At 38.7% G+C, this 17267-nt stretch overlaps 1 protein-coding gene across 2 annotated transcripts in view; it reads left to right on the forward strand.

The window, feature by feature from the left end:
* Positions 1 to 17267, forward strand: part of vwa5b2 (von Willebrand factor A domain containing 5B2) — a 41692-nt gene that overhangs the window by 15033 nt on the left and 9392 nt on the right. The window contains exons 5-14 of one of the 2 annotated variants that reach the window (XM_058418643.1): positions 1737 to 1894; positions 3497 to 3628; positions 3959 to 4083; positions 4330 to 4506; positions 4647 to 4757; positions 6747 to 6949; positions 7380 to 7494; positions 7872 to 8057; positions 10813 to 11002; positions 16124 to 16401. In XM_058418643.1, coding sequence (XP_058274626.1) covers positions 1737 to 1894; positions 3497 to 3628; positions 3959 to 4083; positions 4330 to 4506; positions 4647 to 4757; positions 6747 to 6949; positions 7380 to 7494; positions 7872 to 8057; positions 10813 to 11002; positions 16124 to 16401 — 1675 coding nt within the window. Of the gene's footprint in view, position 1; positions 1895 to 3496; positions 3629 to 3958; positions 4084 to 4329; positions 4507 to 4646; positions 4758 to 6746; positions 6950 to 7379; positions 7495 to 7871; positions 8058 to 10812; positions 11003 to 16123; positions 16402 to 17267 lie in introns of both variants that reach the window. The other variant, XM_058418644.1, reaches the window with a different exon arrangement.

Here is a 17267-nt window from a genome sequence, read left to right on the forward strand (position 1 = left end):
GGTTTTGCAGTGACAAAAGAGGGACATCATGAAATTGGGCTAAAGACCTGAATGTGCAGCCTCAGGCAACCTCCAATTTCTTGGAGAGGACTCATCTGTTTTCCATTCATTCATCTTCAGTAACTGCTTTATTTAGCCTTAACATTAAAACCACCTGCCTAACATTGTGCATCTTCCCCTAAGAGGTGGGTTTTTCATGGTTCAGACTGGTTTGTCCAGCACATCCCAAAGATGCTGATCAGATTGAGATCTCAGGATTTTTTAAGGCAAGTTGACTTTCATCTCATGTTGCTCAAACCATTCATCAAACAATTTTTGCAAGTGTAGCAGGGTGCATTATCCTGCTGATAGAGGCCACTGCCATTAGGGATTACCGTTTCCATGAAGGGGTGTGCATGGTCTGTAACAATATAATATTGCGATACATGTCACATAAGTCATGAATGATATGACCCAAGTTTTCTCAGGAGAACATTGCCCAGAGCACAATACAGTGCCTGTTGGCTTGCCTTCTTCCCTTGGTGCATCCTTTTGCCATCTCTTACCCATAAGTCCATGTTGATAAAATCATGTGATTCATCAAACCAGACCACCTTCTTGCAATGCTTCATGGTCCAACTCTCACATGCCCAGTGTAGGTGGTTTTGGTGGTGAAAAAGGGTCAGCTGGGCACTCTGACCAGTCTGTGGCGACACAGCCCCATAAGCAGCAAGCTGCAATGCACCTTTCTATCAAATCCAGCATTAACTTTTTCATCAATTTGTGCATCAGTAGCTTTTCTGTGGGAATGGACCAGATGGGCTAGCCTTTGATCCCCATGCATATTTTTGAGCCTTGGGCAGCCAGTAACCTTTTGCCAGTAAACTGGTTGTCCTTCCTTGGACCACATTTGGTAGGTACTAACCATTGTTTAATGGAAACACTCCAAAAGACCTGATGTTTTGGAGATGTTCCAAAATCAGTCGTCTTGCCATCACAATTTAGCCCCACAGATGCTCAGATCCTTACATTTGCCCATTTTTTCAGACAGCTAGTTAGTTAGACAAATATCAGAAATGGATGCAAATAATCAAACTTATTGCTTATAAGCCCACACACCATTAACTCAAGCGGTTCACAGGAGTGACGTTTTAAAAGCCTATTGTGCAATGAGCTAATCAGACTATTAAGAGGTAGGTATACATCTAGACTCTTCTCTGTTCTGGCACCAAAGTGGTTGGAATGAACTTCCCTGATGAAGACTTACCTCTTTCTAAAACACTTAAACTAGCTTTTATTTTCCCTGTTTGTTTTATGTATTGTTGTATGTTGTTTAAAAAACCTGATGGTATTCTAAGTCTGTGACCTATTGGTCCAGTGTTAATGTATTTATTGATAGAGACTTCAACGCACTTTTATACATCGCTCTTGATAAGGGCGTCTGCCTGAAATGGCATTGCCAGAGTTTAATGAATGAACACTGCAATACTGTACTGAGCTATTTAATTATTTGTTTTGCTAATATACTGAATTCTACTCAGATTGATGAATACTATAGACACTTATAAACATTTCATTGCTACATTTTAATGTATGGGAAATTGGAATTCCTGTGTAGTGTTAATGCAGTTGCCTGTAGAATACAGCAAGTATGTCATGCCAGTCCATTACAGATTATCTGACTTTTCAGTGTTCGTTTCTGCATCCTTAACAATAATAATAACTACACTAAGGTTTTTCTCCCACCCCCACTGAAGTGCAACAAGGTGTTTTGGAGGTGTTTCTGGCAAGCAGGAGAAGATGCTGGAAATGAATGAGCGTTGCATTCATTCACTGTTTTCTAGCCCTGCAACCAACCTCACCCCCTATGAGCTCAACTTCCAGCTGCTGGTTCGAGGGGCTTGTCTACTCGCAGGTAAATATCTAATTCACATTACATTGAGCAGCTCATATCATCCACGTTTATGACTTTCTGCTGAGCGACTTTTCTCAAATGGGCAAATCCATTACAATAGGCAGCAATATTGTGTCATATTTGTAAATCAATAGATAGTAGCCATATATAATATAGTATGCAAATTTTTATGGTAACTCATCTAATTGAGCTAAAAATGAACATAAATTGAGTGTAAAAAAATTACAACATGGCATATAGGCTCCCATTTTTTGCATGTCTCACTGAACTTATATGGATTGGCATACTTGTTAAAATGGATACATTTCCAAATTTTCAGCAGTGTATTCAGTGGTACCACTAATTTAATGATTGTCATGTGCATGAAATATTTTTTTATCACACATATCTTGGTATATATTACTCCTATTGACTGTTTTTTTTCATCAGTGACTACACATCCAAAATGATTATAACAACAATGAAATTGTAAATGATTTTCAGCCTGTTATCAAGCTCCAGTGTCACAAAAAAATTACTCAATCATCCCACCATCAATTTCAGTAATTTGTACTTTAGAGGTATAAAACTATTTTTGCAATGTATTGCACACTTTTTACATGTCTCCCATAGTTTGATATTGCATCTCTTGCTTCTCGACATTATTTTTGGGCTCATAGTGTGGCAACAAATTGGTGATAAACCTTTTATACTCACCAGCATGTCATATGCTTCACAAACTAGTATGTCAGCTCTTCTATATGCTGTCACATGCATCTTTAAACTGAAACATTCATTAACCTATAGTACTAATGAAGTTACTGGTCTTTCTACTAGAGGGACTGATCTCAAGTCTACCGCATCAGTCAATGCAGCCAGTTTACTTGCTCCATCAAATTCAGCATCTCAGCACACTGAGTAATAGCCCTGCCACTGCCATTGGTGGATGGACCACACAATGGAGTATGAAGTTGACAGCCATGTTGGTTGAAGGATCCAGCTTAAATTAGGCAATTTATATTAGTACATCCATGCCAATGGCCTATAGCACCATTAGTTTAGTTCAGTCAATTAAATGAAATCACCACATTGTTCACCACACAAAAGTTTTTTTTGATATGTTAGATGTTTGTTTTTTTTAAATGTCACTATACATGACCAAGAAATACAATTATATGACAAATACAAAATATTTGCTTTAAACCTGATTCAATCTGGCCGAAAATCTTGTAACTTTGAACTGGCCAGCATATCAGACTCATCTAACCCACACCTACACCTGGCCCTAACGTAAACTCATAAATTCACTCTGTTTAATGTTTTCCTTTGACCTGATTTTTAAAGGAAAGTTGTGAAGGATATTGACTATCACTATATTGACTATCAGTCACTTCATATAAGCAAAGTCCTTAGAAGACAGAACCTAATGCATCTACCTGCCTGGCACAGCCTCAGCTGTCTTTCTGTCCTCCCCTGTCTATATCCATCACTATTTATCTGTACCCCTATCCACTTTACTGATTTTCATCTACTTTATGTGTCTTCATTTCATCTACTTTATGTGTCTTCATTGTATCTTTTTCCTCTTGGCTTCTCCACCCATACCTGTCTGATTCTACTCAGGCCTAGAGAGCCCGACCCATGCACTACGGGCAGATGCAGACCCTAGTGCCCAATCTGCCTCTGCTACTTACATCACCCTTGCAGAGGAGCACCTGTATGACCGGCACTTGGAAATAATCCTGCATCTGAGTGGTGAGGGAAGTGACATAGAGACTATACAATTACACTATAAATATACATGATAAATAAATATTTATACATTTTTTTAATGTGTTGGGGGGGGGTAACTGGATGCAGGCTTTGAGATCACAAAATGATTTCTTTAAACACGAAGTTTATAGTGTATAATTTAGAATATTTAAGTTTTTTATTAAGAATGATGACTTCTATCCCAGATTAATTTTGATTCTTGAGGAGGATTTTGGAATGTCCAGAACCTTTGTGTATTTAGTTGTCTAGAAGCAATACTCCAAGCTCAATTCATTCACATTTTAAATTAAGCAATATTTATGTTATGAACAGAGCCTCATAGCCCTTTGGTCATCTTGGAGAGGGGTCGGCTTACCTTCAACCAGTATGAGCAGCAAATCAGTGCTCGCCGTGATTTCATTCGTCGTGTACATAAAGAAGCAGAACCTGAGAAAAAAGTAAGATACTTCTTACTTCTGGCTTCTATTACTAACCTTCTTTCATTTGAAAGTTTTGATATATATTTTCAATAGTACACTAAAATTACAAAATTGAAATTGTTTTCTTTTATGTAAGATAATTATTATAATTTTTTTTTTCTAAATGATTCCTGTTCTTTTAGCACACTACTTTATAAGATCATTTAAATTACTGCTATGAACTTGGTTCTGATGCAGCAATCATAAATTGTCCTTGATCATCAGCTGGAGTTTGTGAGAAAGCGTTACCACAAGGATGTGCTGAATAACCCGGTGCTGATGTTGAACTTTTGTCCGGATTTGCTGTCTGAGCCACTGGAGCTCCAGCAGGCATCCCGAGAACTTCTGTTCCTAATCAACTGCAGCAGGAACATGACCCAGCACAGCATTAACAAGATCAAGGTGCAGAATAAATCTCTTTCTTCCGTGGAAGACTGGTTAATTGTTTTACATAGACTTATAAATTGGACTACTGTACATGGTTTTCTAACCTTGAAAGGGATGTTACCTACTGATCTCTATTGTTCTCCTCTCTCAAACAGGAAGGTATGCTGGTGGCCATTAAGAGCCTTCCTAGTAGCACAATGGTAAACATCACTGGCTTTGGCTCCATCATAAAGCCTTTATATACCGCCAGTAAGCCCTGCACTGATGTAAGTGCTCACATCTTCCATGTATACCATTATCACAGGACACAGACATTGCTAAAGCTGTATCAGATGGCTTTACAAAATGTACAAATCATCTGCAAAATTTAGATCCGTTCTTGGTTCTGAACTGTACTTTTTTACCATGATCCAGAGATACCCCATTTCAAATTTAATCTAATCTAATACATATAGGATATCTCAAGAAGATTGATGGATGCATCTGAATATTAGTGATATGTGTGTTTATTAATTCCAATGTGCAAATCAGTCACCAGAGGCACATAAACATTACTGACAAATGACACTTTAGAGGTTAACATAAGCTATGCTGATGACTACTGAGTGGTGTGGTGTGTGTATGTGTAATGGTCATTTATCTGCAGGCAACCTTTCTTGCTGATAAGAGTCTGTGTCCTTGTTGGAACAGCAGGTTGCTATGGTAGTGCAGTATCAGGTTTTAGCTCTTCCAGGGTTAAAGTCACTTGCAGCCAGATGGTGACCTGTTTGACATTTTTCATCATGTATTAGCCTGAGCAAATCTGGCATACAAAATTTACACACCCAAGTTACCTGCAGCTATAATGAACTTCTGCCTGAGAAATGACAAAACTGATTTAGAGCCGATTTACCCATATTAAAATTGCCGACTGTACTGATTGCTTGTATGTCAGCTGGACACTCATATATCAGGTAAAATATATACATTCATTACATTTTTAAATGTTACACTAAATGTCACTTAATGTGGCACATCACATTTTATATAGTCTGATAGGTGTGTGGAAGAAAAATCTATGATGCAGTTTAATGTCCAGCTATGACATTGTGCTGCTGTTCAGCAGTGTCATGGCCTATGAAAAACTCTCTCAGATGCACAATGATGTGTTCATGTATAGGTCTCAGAGCTTGGTGACCACTCTAAAGGACACCATGGTGTTAAACTATTAGGTGTAATATACAAACTACATTCTCACATAGGTGTTCTTTTTCAAAGGTGAAAGTGCATAGTGTATCAAAGATTATGGTATCTGTAGTTATGAGATGAAAGAAAATCTAAGTTGGCAGTGGCAGTGGTGCAGATCAGGTTTCTGACATGCTCCTCAAAACACTTGCTGATGATGGAGGTGAAATGCTACAATTCATCAATTATTAAGACACGTTGCCGTGTAATGGTACAAGCACAAGGTTTACTTCTTGAAGCAGGAAGTAATGGCAGAGGAGAGAGCTCTGTGACATTGCTGTTAGTGACTACAGCATAAGTAGGAATGTGTTCAGCAGAGAAGTTTGCACTGTTGATATTGTTCCTAAGAATTATTTTCTAATTCCTACAGTGCATTTCATAAATGGACAGAACACAGCCATTCCTCCAGTTGAACTTTCTGATATATGCAAGTGGAATATAATAATAATTAATAGAGAATAATCAACTTAACATATTTTACTTTAGTTTTACAACTGCTAATAAATTATTACTACTAAAGACAAGAGAAGACAGCAAAAAATGTATTAGCTTCAAATTATTTACCCTTAAACAATGAGATACCGTTTTTCTTTGAATACATAATTATTATGAAAAGTCAGGGTATTTGCAAGGTAAAATTTGTTTTTGACAGCCTAAGTGTACAGTAAGGGACATTCATCTATTATTAGCTAGAGTTAATATATGTTATACATCAAATTTATTGCTTAATACATATGCTATGGCTAACGCATAAAGCATTTTTTTAAGTTTTGATAGGCATCAATCAATCAGTAAGTTTTTATCATGATACCAATCAGATTTCATTGATAGATTACATATCCTTGCAAGAGATCTAAAAAGTTCATCATGTCAAATTCTTGTTTCAGTAAGCAGTAAAACTGGCAGGACACTCTTAATGTAATGTTTTTTTTTGTGTAAAGCATTAATTACAATAGTCTAAACTTATATCAATAAATTCTTATCCCTGTCTTTATGTCTCTGTCATCTATGTCTGTGTCTTTATTCAAAAGATTATTATGGCCCAGGTTTTAGATTATGTACAGAATTTGCATGAGGATCTGGGTGGCAGTAACCTGTTGGGGGCACTGTCCTGGGTGTACCATCAGCCTACTCATCGTAGCTGTCCTCGACAGCTCTTCATCCTCACTGACGACTCACTAAGCAATGTTGGTCAAGTTCTAGAACTTGTCAGGAGGAACACTTGTAATGCCAGGTAATACCTATAGCAAAAATACCTGCCACACCAAATAATTAAAATATAACCTCCGGCAAACGCTTGAACACCTGATAGGTAAATATGTAACACTATCACTATCCATGTTAAACCTGAAGCACAAAAAGGTTCCACTTTTAATACATGTGCACAATTAAATTAAAGTCCACATCTCACAATCTCAATAAGGTGCTTGATGAGTTGTTTAATTGTTTAAATGGGTTATGGAAACCTTTAATGAAAGGAAAACCCTCAGTTTAAGGGTTCTGTCTGAAACTTTTGAATAGCAGTGGGCTGGAAAAATTAAAGTTTTTTTTCAAGCTGCATTTTTTTTTTTTTTTGCAAGTTACTGAACAAAGCAACCAAATTTCCTTAATGATATAGTTGATATAGTTTTGCTGTGTGTGTGTGTGTGTGTGTGTGTGTATAGATGTTTTGCGCTAGGTCTAGGGTCAAGGGCCTGCAGGAGGCTCCTTTACAGTGTTGCAAAGCTGACGGGAGGAAGAGCAGAATTTCTCTGTGATGATGAGAGGCTGCAGCCAAAGGTGAGACATGCCATCTAGTGGAGACACAGACAATTCATTTTTTGTTAATACCCATCATTCTAAAGTTAGACTAGGTCATTAGAAAAAATGTAGATATGTATGTAAATATGTAATTTGGACATGAAATGTCTTGAAATCATGTTAACAGTTGCATACTGTATGACAGTGAGGCAACTGAGAAACATTATGTAAGGTATTTATTTATCTTCTTAACTTAAAAAATAATATGCAATATAAACTCTAAAATAAAACCAAAAATATTATTAAAGCACAGAAATGGAGAACTGGGGATTTCTATAGCTTAGTTAACATCTCTTATCATGCTTCATACATGAAATGTGGAGTTTGTTTTGTTAAAGATGATTACGTTGTTGCAGCTGATAAAGTGTCTGAAGAAGGCTTTGGAGCCTGCACTGACAGATGTGCGCATTGACTGGTATGTGCCTGACAACATGGAGGCTCTTCTCTCACCTAATGAGGTCCCTCCACTCTATCCAGGGAGCCGTTTGATTGGCTACTGCACTCTCTATGATGTCTCCGCTTTCAAAGTTAAGAAGAATGATGTAAGTGTATTTGAGACAGAGAAAAAGACAGTAGGAAATGGGACAGTTTCACTTAGTGGACATAACTAAATGCAGTGAATTTTGAAGGTCTGTGAATAAATGAGTGTAACAATGGTGTACCTGTAAAGTACAGTGCTGTGAAAAGGTTTTTGCCCCCTTCCTGTTTTTTTTATTTTTTGCATATTTGTCACACTTCACAATTCAGATCATCAGACAAATTTTAATATTACACAAAGATAATGCAAGTAAATACGAAATGCAGTTTTTAAATGATGATTTCATTTATTAAGAGAAAAAAGCTGCCCAAACCTACCTGGCACTACATGAAAAATTAATTGCCCCCTAAATCTAATAACTGGTTGTGCCACCCTTTGCAGCAACAACTGCAATCAAGTGTTTGTGATAACTGGCAATGAGTCTTTCACATCGCTGTGGAGGAATTTTAGCCCACTCTTCTTTGCAAAATTGTTTTAATTCTGCCACATTGGAGGGTTTTCAAGCATGAATTGACTGTTTAAGGTCATGCCACAGCATCTCAATTGGATTTAAGTCCGGACTTTGACTTGGCCACTCCAAAACTTTAATTTTGTTTTTCTTGAGCCATTCTGAGGTGAACTTGCTGGTGTGTTTGGGATCATTGTCAAGTGCGCTTGAGGTCACAAACTGACTGCCAGACATTCTCCTTCAGGATTTTTTGATAGAGTGCAGAATTCATGGTTCTATCAATAATGGCAAGTCGTCCAGGTCCTGAAGCTGCAAATCAGCCCCAGACCATCACACTACCACCACCATATTTGACTGTTGGTATGATGTTCATTTTATGAAATTCTGTGTTGGTTTTACACCAGATGTAATGGGAAACACACCTTCCAAAAGAGTTCAACTTTTGTCAGTCCACAGAATATTTGTCCAAAACTCTTGGGGATAATCAAGATATTTTTTGGCAAATGTTAGACAAGCCTTTGTGTTATTTTTGGTCAGCAATGGATTTTGCCTTGGAACTCTCCCATGGATGCCGTTTTTGCCCAGTCTTTTTCCTATTGTTGAATCATGAACACTGACCTTAATTGAGGCAAGTGAGGCCTGCAATTCTTTAAATGTTGTTCTGGGTTCTTTTATGACCTCCTGAATGAGTTGCACTCTTGGAGTAATTTTGGTAGGCCGGCCATTCCTGGGAAGGTTCACCACTGTTCCAAGTTTTCTTGGCTCTGACCGTGGTTCACTGGAGTCCCAAAGCCTTAGAAATGGCTTTATAACCCTTTCCAGACTGATACATGTCAACTATTTTGTTTCTCACCTGTTCTTGAATTTCTTTAGATCACAGCATGATGTGTTGCTCTTTAAGCATGCTTCACTTTGTCAGACAGGTTCTATTTAAGTGATTTCTTGATTCAACAGGCCTGGGTGTGTCTAGTGAAATTTAACCCAGCTTTCTAAAATAATGTGCTTAATCACAGTTCTTTCATGATTTAACAGGAGGGGGCAATTAATTTTTCACATAGGGCCAAGTAGGTTTGGACAGTTTTTTCCCTTAATAAATGAAATCATTACTTAAATTATGTATGTCCTGCGAATTGCCATAGATGTCTGAAATGAAGACACTAAAGCAATCCATGTTTCCATTTGTTAGAACTACATATTTAAAATATAATCTATTTTTGTTTGGGAAATTGAGGCAGATTTTTACTCTCATACTGAATCTGTAAAATGTGTTTACTATGTGTATGTATATGTATGTGAGCAGACTTTTGTGATGTAAAAAGAGAAACCAAGATAAATCATGTCAGATGTTTTTCCACCTTCCACATTCCAGTGAACATAAATTAATTGAAAACAATGAGAACTTTTTTAGGGAAAATTTTAATTTAAATGAACATAGTAGCAAATGGTCCAATATCCTAGTTGCAATCTTAAACTAAAACTTTGTTGACACCCTTTGATTGTATTAACCTGCTCAGTCTTTTGGGATAAGAGTTTATCAGACAGGCACATCTTGACTTTTCCACTTTCTTGTAAAAACATTCTGGATCCATCAAATTATAGGGTCATCTGTTCACAGCCCTTTTCAGGTCACCCCACAGATTTTTATTTGGATTCAGATCTGGGGTCTGGCTCACTCATAAAGTGTCTTGTCATTCAAAAACATTTATCATCTTTTGTTGATTTTGATTTATGCTTTAGGTCAGTGTCATACCAAAATGTGAAATTCCTATTCCTCTTTAGCGTATTAGCAGAAATCAGAAGGGATTGCACTAAAATCAACTAGTATTTGCAGCTATTCATGATTCCCTCTACCTAGATAAAAGCCGCAGATCGTGGCTTAGATGTGCAGGTGGCACTGTTACAGAATCCTTCCAACCAGGTACACCTCCAGGTGTTCGCCTTATGGGGTCCTCCTGGTCTGGAGTGTCAGAGCATGCTTTGAATGTTCATGAACCCAGGAAATGAACCAAGTGGGTCAGACAGCTCAATATTCTGATGAATATTCCTCCCTCTGGTGGGTTGGAGGGGGAAGTGCAGGTGACACTGTTACACTGACCTTTATTTGGGGTATCTGAATAATTTAATTGATGGCAGCTTTTTAATTTCTTCCCTAAAATGCTTAAAACTGTTTTTCAATTCATTTTTATACATTATCCAATTTCTCATTGAGGGTGGAAAAAGCTCTGACATGATTTATCTTGGTTTCATTTATTAACACCACAAAAACATGGCATTTTAAGAGAGGTGTGTAAACTTTTTATATCTATTATAGGTGAAGAATCAGGCCAACAGACTCTTGCCATATGGTTCATTTGGATCGGTTTTTGAGGTCTCTCCTGGATCATCTGAGCTGGCTGAAAGAGAAGGAAGAACAGAACTGGGATATGAAGAGGACACTGAAGATACACTAAGAGAAATCACCTCTGAGTTTCCTTGCGCTCCAGCCACAGACAACAATTTGGGTGACATATACACAGACAGCTTCCACTCTAGTCACATACCTATTATACTCAGACAATTAACATAACTGACTCTGGTAATGTACATAGGGCCAGCCTTGAAACAGCTGGTGTCCTAGGAAAGATCCATCAATTCAAAAGGCCATGTATAACAACGGAATGTATTTATAGCTTAGGACTACCAGCACATTGTGCTAACTAGGCAAACACTTTATGGTAGTGATACTGATGTTTTCATCTTGTATCATCTATGTTAATAATCATTCATTATTCTTTTTCCTCATAATCATCAAATTATAAAAGTAACCATTTAAAAAATCTTCAGGTAATACTGTTTAATATAAATAAGAGGAAATCATTCACCTATTCAGGAGGTCCTGTTCACACATGGTTTTAACATCTTTCTCAAGGACAACCAGAACACATAGTTGTTTACATCTGGCATTTTAAATACTGCTATCTGAAATTATATTTAAGGGAAGAGATGAGAGATTAGCATAGCACTTGCTATTCATATTAGGACAGTATTGGTGCTGATATTACGAAGCACTGTACACTAAAGACACAATTAATCACAATAATAAGAAATATTATGCTATTAATATATTAATATATAGTATATAGTATATAGACCCCTCAAGTTTGACTAGTATGTTTATGATGAAAGCTGATTTTATTCAGCTCACACTAGTAATCCATGAATAAAGCTATTCAAATCTAAATAAAAAACTACTAAGTATCAAAACAAAGACTAAACCTTGAGCTGCTTAGTTTTACAAGGATTCACAACTAATTGCAGTTCAACTATTCTCCTACACCATATATAAAATGGCACCATGATGTAAGCTGTTTTACACGTAACAGTTATGAGTGAAATAAACATAAACAGCAATCTAGGACTTCTGTTAATGACCTGCCTGATGTTAACAACTCCAGAATATAGACACATACATATGCATCAGCAACAATAGCGATCAACATGAAAATGACTAAAATAAATTACCTACTTGTGGAATGTTCTGTTGCCAGGTTGCAAATCACATTGCAGCCAAGGTCTTTGTATCCATCACATCACCATTATCTATGAGCTCCATTCCCAGCACTGCAGCCTACAAACATGGTTGCTCAGGACTACACACCCCAAAACACACACACATCCTCCTTCAGTCAACAAGCTACTGATTGAACGCTCCTGTGTTCAGTCAGCCACACACACACTATTTATTTATTTATTGATTGATTTTTTAATGCCATGTTAGCTTCAATGGCTATATTATGGCAAAAGTTTGAATGTAGTTAAAACATAGGGTGATATTCAATAGATAGGGTTACAGTGATATGTAAGATAGCAAGAAGAGTTTATATAAGTTTTTTGAGGTTTATGCTTGTTAAGAAGTTCAAAATCTTGTTTGGTGGAGCTGTCTTGAAGATATTTTCTAAAGTGTCTTCTGAATAAAATTTCTGCCTTATAGTGCTCAGGGCAGGGCAGTGGAGTAAAATGTGTTTTATTGATGTAGGTATTTTGCAGGCTTGACATAGTGGTGGTTCTTCCCCTTTTAGCAGGTGGCCATGGGTGAGTCTCGTGTGGCCAATGCGGCACCTTGTGTATACTGTTTGGTCAAGTCTACTTGAAAAGTGAGGGATTGGTCTCCTGTGGATAGTAGGGTTAATTTCGTGTAATTTGTTGTGGGGGTAGTTGTCCCATTCTGCTTGCCACTTATTTGTGGTGTAAGTAAGTCAGTATAGGTCTGAGATCTGAGGTAGGGATTTGGCATCTGGTTAGTTCTTCATTAAGAGCTCTGTTCGCAGCATTGTCTGCTTGTTTATTTCCAGAAATGCCCATGTGTCCTGGGATCCAGCAAAATGTGGTGTTCAGATTCTGGCCCCTTAAAAGGTTTAGTTTATCTAAGATGCTGACAATGATGGGATGATCTGTCTTTATGGATTCCAGTGCCAGGAGGCATGATCTGGAGTCGGTGAGGATAAGTGAGTGTTTTGGTTTAGTATTTTCTGTGTATTCCAGCGCTAGGAGTAGAGCACGGGCTTCAGCTGTAAAGATTGAGCACGATCCTGGGATGCGGAGGCCTTGCTGGTGTTGTCCTGCTACTACTGCTGCTGAGACACCCCTGTTTGCTGTTGATCCATCTGTATAAATAAAGGTATGGAGAGGGAATCTGCACTTTAGGTTTGAGAATTGTTCTTGGTTGGACAGATCAGTGTTAAAGTTTCCTAGGTGTGGTTTTATACAGAGACCAAATATAGCTGTGAAAACTGGGCCTGGAAGACCATTGGATGGGCTGGATTATTGCTATTAGCTTGGAGCTTGGTTGCAAATTGGAGTGCCAGTTTCAGACGTCTGTTCTGGAGTGTGGGTTTGTTGGCTTCTACGTAGAGGCTCTGTATTGGAGATGCCCCTGAATGCCCCTAGAGATAGTCTTAGCCCTTGGTGGTGGATAGTGTCCAGCATTTATATATATGATTTCCTTGCGGATCCATACATTATACTCCCATAGTCCAGCCGGGACCTGATAAGCACCCTATATATACGTAGAAGGACTGTGAATTCAGCTCCAGTTTTGGAGAGCACCTTCAAGATGTTCAGAGCCTTAAAGCATCTGTTTTTTAGGTGCTTCATGTGCGGGACAAAGGAGAGTTTATTATCAAAGGTAAGGCAGAGAAACCTTACTTCTTTGACCATTCTGATGGCTTCTCCATCCAAATAGAGCACGGGGTCATAGTGTAATGACCATAGTATGCAGAAATGTGTACAGGCAGTTTTGGTTCTGGAAAACTTGAATCCATTTTTTACTGACCATTTGTTGATCTTGTTTATGCATAGCTGAAGCTGTCTTTCTGTTGTGTTCATATGTTTTCCTCTGTAGCAGATAAGGAGATCATCGACATAGAGACTACAGAATATATTTGGACTTATTACACTTGTTATGCTGTTGATTTTTATACTGAATAGAATAACCGGAAGGATGCTCCCTTAAGGTACTCCTAATTCTTGCAGCCGTGGATTTGACTGGGTGTATCTGATTTGAACTTGGAAATATCTGTTTGTTAAGAAATTGGAGATAAAGATAGGGAGTTGTCCCTTAAGTCCCATCCAGTGCAGGTCTTTTAGGATGCCGTATCTCCACGTTGTGTCTCCACGTTGAGCCTTTCTCCAAGTCAAAAAAGACAGCAACCACATGTTCCTTTCTGATGAATCCATCTTTTTTTCCACCTTTTTCCATCAGTTTTGAGTCTGATGAGGTGATCCATCGTACTCCTTCCTCGTCTGAAGCCACACTGATAGTTGTTCAGGAGGCCTTCTGATTCAAGGATCCATGTTAGTCGGTTGTTTACCATCCTCTCCATGGTTTTACAGAGACAGCTTGTCAAGGCTATTGGACAGTAGTTGTTGGCGTCTGTGTGGTCTTTTCCTGGTTTTGGGATTGGTATGATTATTGCTTCTTGCCAAGAATTGGGTATGTTTCCTGATTTCCAGATAGCATTAAAGATTTTTAGAAGGTGAGATAATGCATTAGTGGGTAAGTGTTTTAGAAACTGGTAGTGAATTTGGTCTGGTCCCACTGCAGTGTCATGGGATTTTCTTATGGAACACAGAAGTTCTTCCATTGTGAAGGGTTGATTATATGGTTCTGTGTTGTTTGAGTAGAAGCGTAAGTGTTTTTGTTCTTCTTTCTCCCGTATGGCTTGGAATTTGGGGTGGCAGTTGGTTGTAGATGAGTTCTCCTCAAAAGTCTTTGCGAGATAGTTTGCTATTTCTTGGTTTGTTGTAAGCAAGGTGCCTTGGTGTCTAAGGTGTTGTATTTGTAAGCTTTTCCCTTCATTTGTTTGATCAGGCTCTAAATTTTCTTTGCAGGTGTGTCTGATGTAATGCTAGACACAAAACTCTTCCAGCTCTGTGCCTTTGCTGCTTTTATGGTTCTGTGTGCTTGTGCTCGACGTATTTTCATTCTAATAAGGTTTTCTAGTGTTGGGTGTTTGTTGAAATGCCTTTCTGCTTTTTTCCGGGTTTGGATTACCTTTTTGCAGTTATCATCGAACCATGGGTTAGTTCTGCGATGGGGGTTTGCTGAGGTTCTCTGAATAGTTTCTTCTGCAGTTGAGATTAATGTTTTTGTAAAACTCTGAGCGGGGTCCTGATCTGGTAGGGGTATCTGACTGAAGGCTGTATTGCAGCAGTTTTGAAAAGCATCCCAGTTTGCTTTGTTGAGTTTCCATTTTGGGGTTCTTTTCAGAAAGTTTGCGCATGTGGAGGTCATTATTATGGGGAAATGGTCACTTCCACAGAGGTTGTCCCAGACTTTCCAGGAGAAGTCAAGCAATATCTCGGGGTCGCATATGGATAGGTCAATTGCAGAGTAGGTTCCATGTCCTGGATGTACGTAGGTATGTGAGCCATTGTTCCATAAACACAAGGTGTTTTTGGTGATAAGCTCCTCAAGTACCTTGCCTTTGGCATTGAAATGACTTCCTCCCCATAAGGGGTTATGACCATTAAAGTCGTCCAAGAGCATGTAAGGGGCTGTTAGTTGGCTAGTTAGGGTGTCCAGGTCTTGTAGTGTGATGAGTGCATCAGGTGGTATGTAGACGGAGCATAGGGTTAGCCAGACTGCTACAGTTTGTAGGTTGGTATCTGTTACAAAGTGGCTGTGGATAACATCATTCCTTACTAACAGCGCAGATCCGCCAGATGGGTGTTGGGTGTTAGGGCCATTTGCGCTATATATGGAATAGTTTTTGTGACACACACACACAAAGAACTGTGACTTTCATGACTTTCATTCATTTGGTGCTTTCTAACACCAAGCTACTGACTTTCATTCATTCAGTTTATCACAGCTTGTTTCTGTACCTCATTGCCAGTGATTTGCCTGAGCCATATTGTGTTGTTTGCGGTTCACCTGAGCTGTTTTTTGACACTGAGTCTGCCTGCTGTTTTGCATTATATCTATGGAGATCTCCACAGTTCAGAGTGATTTCCAAACTGTCACACAATGTTTCTAGCTACTGGAATGACAGTCAATTGGGTTTTTTTTGCTGCCAATTTCTTTTGGTAAATTCCAGGTATCTAATGACTTTATTTATTTTTTCATTTATTTTGATTACAAGCCACTGATGACTACACTGCAAGTGATGTGCGATGGCGGATGGAGCAGACGTCATATGTGCAGGAACAGTACACATTAACGCGGTGCTCTATTGGCAGTGAGAGGGGTGGTTTTCCCTCCTTCACTCCGCTAGCCGAGTGCCTCTCTCTGGGCTTGGACACTGCATCACTTCCTCACGGCTTGGAGAGAGTGCAGCCTCAACACAGCCATAGTCTTACACGCTGGGACACATCATGGAAACAAAACACCACTTCATCAGTGGAGGCAGAGTCTGGGAAGGTGAGAAAAAAAGTGGAAGAATGTAAAATGAAATTCTGTTCATATGGTTTGTTACTATGAGAATCTCTGGGGGGAAAAAATACTATATTTAATTTACAATTATTCAAAAATGGCTACATATTGGAGAAAATTTGAGCTTCCCATAATAAGCATGTTTCACCCATGTGTATATATAATATGAATTTTAAGATGTAGCTTGTTGATGCTTGTTTGCCTGTAGCTTTCTTATTATATAATTTTGTTGCATCCTCTTCAAATAAGCTATTGACAATATTCAGTTGAGAAACACTCACAAATTTACATATTCTTAAGTACATTTTTCCTAATTCAATTAAACATTTACAAAAAAGTTTGACAAAAACATACCTTGTGCACACCACTATGTAATTTGTTTATTCATTTAGAACAGCGCTCTCACTCTGTCAGGAGCAGAGCTTGGAAGGCTGCACAAGTCAGCCTTTGGAGATGCTATGTAGGGGAAGCCACCATGTTGGCCACTGACTAAAGTATCACTGTGAAGGCTGCCGAATTGCACTCTGGGGGGAGACCTGCAATTGAGGCTACCCTGTCAACCTCAGGAGGGAGCTCTTCAGGGGAGGCCACCCCGTCAGCCTCAGGCCCGGAGTTCAGTTAGAGACTTTGCTTTCTCTGCATCTCCATCCTTCCTCTCTTCATAGTAGATTGCACCATAGTAGATTCCACCATACTGGTCATGACTCACATGCAGTATATGAATTGTATTACACTTTCCATGGCCCATAGTTCCTGTGGCAACCAGAAACACCACCCACTGGTGGGCTTGTCCAGTGAATCAGGACAAAAACATCAGCCAGTGCTCAAAATCGAAAACAGGAAACATGTAGAGG

Source organism: Hemibagrus wyckioides, linkage group LG20 (genome assembly GCF_019097595.1).
Source record: "Hemibagrus wyckioides isolate EC202008001 linkage group LG20, SWU_Hwy_1.0, whole genome shotgun sequence".
In the NCBI taxonomy this organism is placed as follows: Eukaryota; Metazoa; Chordata; class Actinopteri; order Siluriformes; family Bagridae; genus Hemibagrus; species Hemibagrus wyckioides.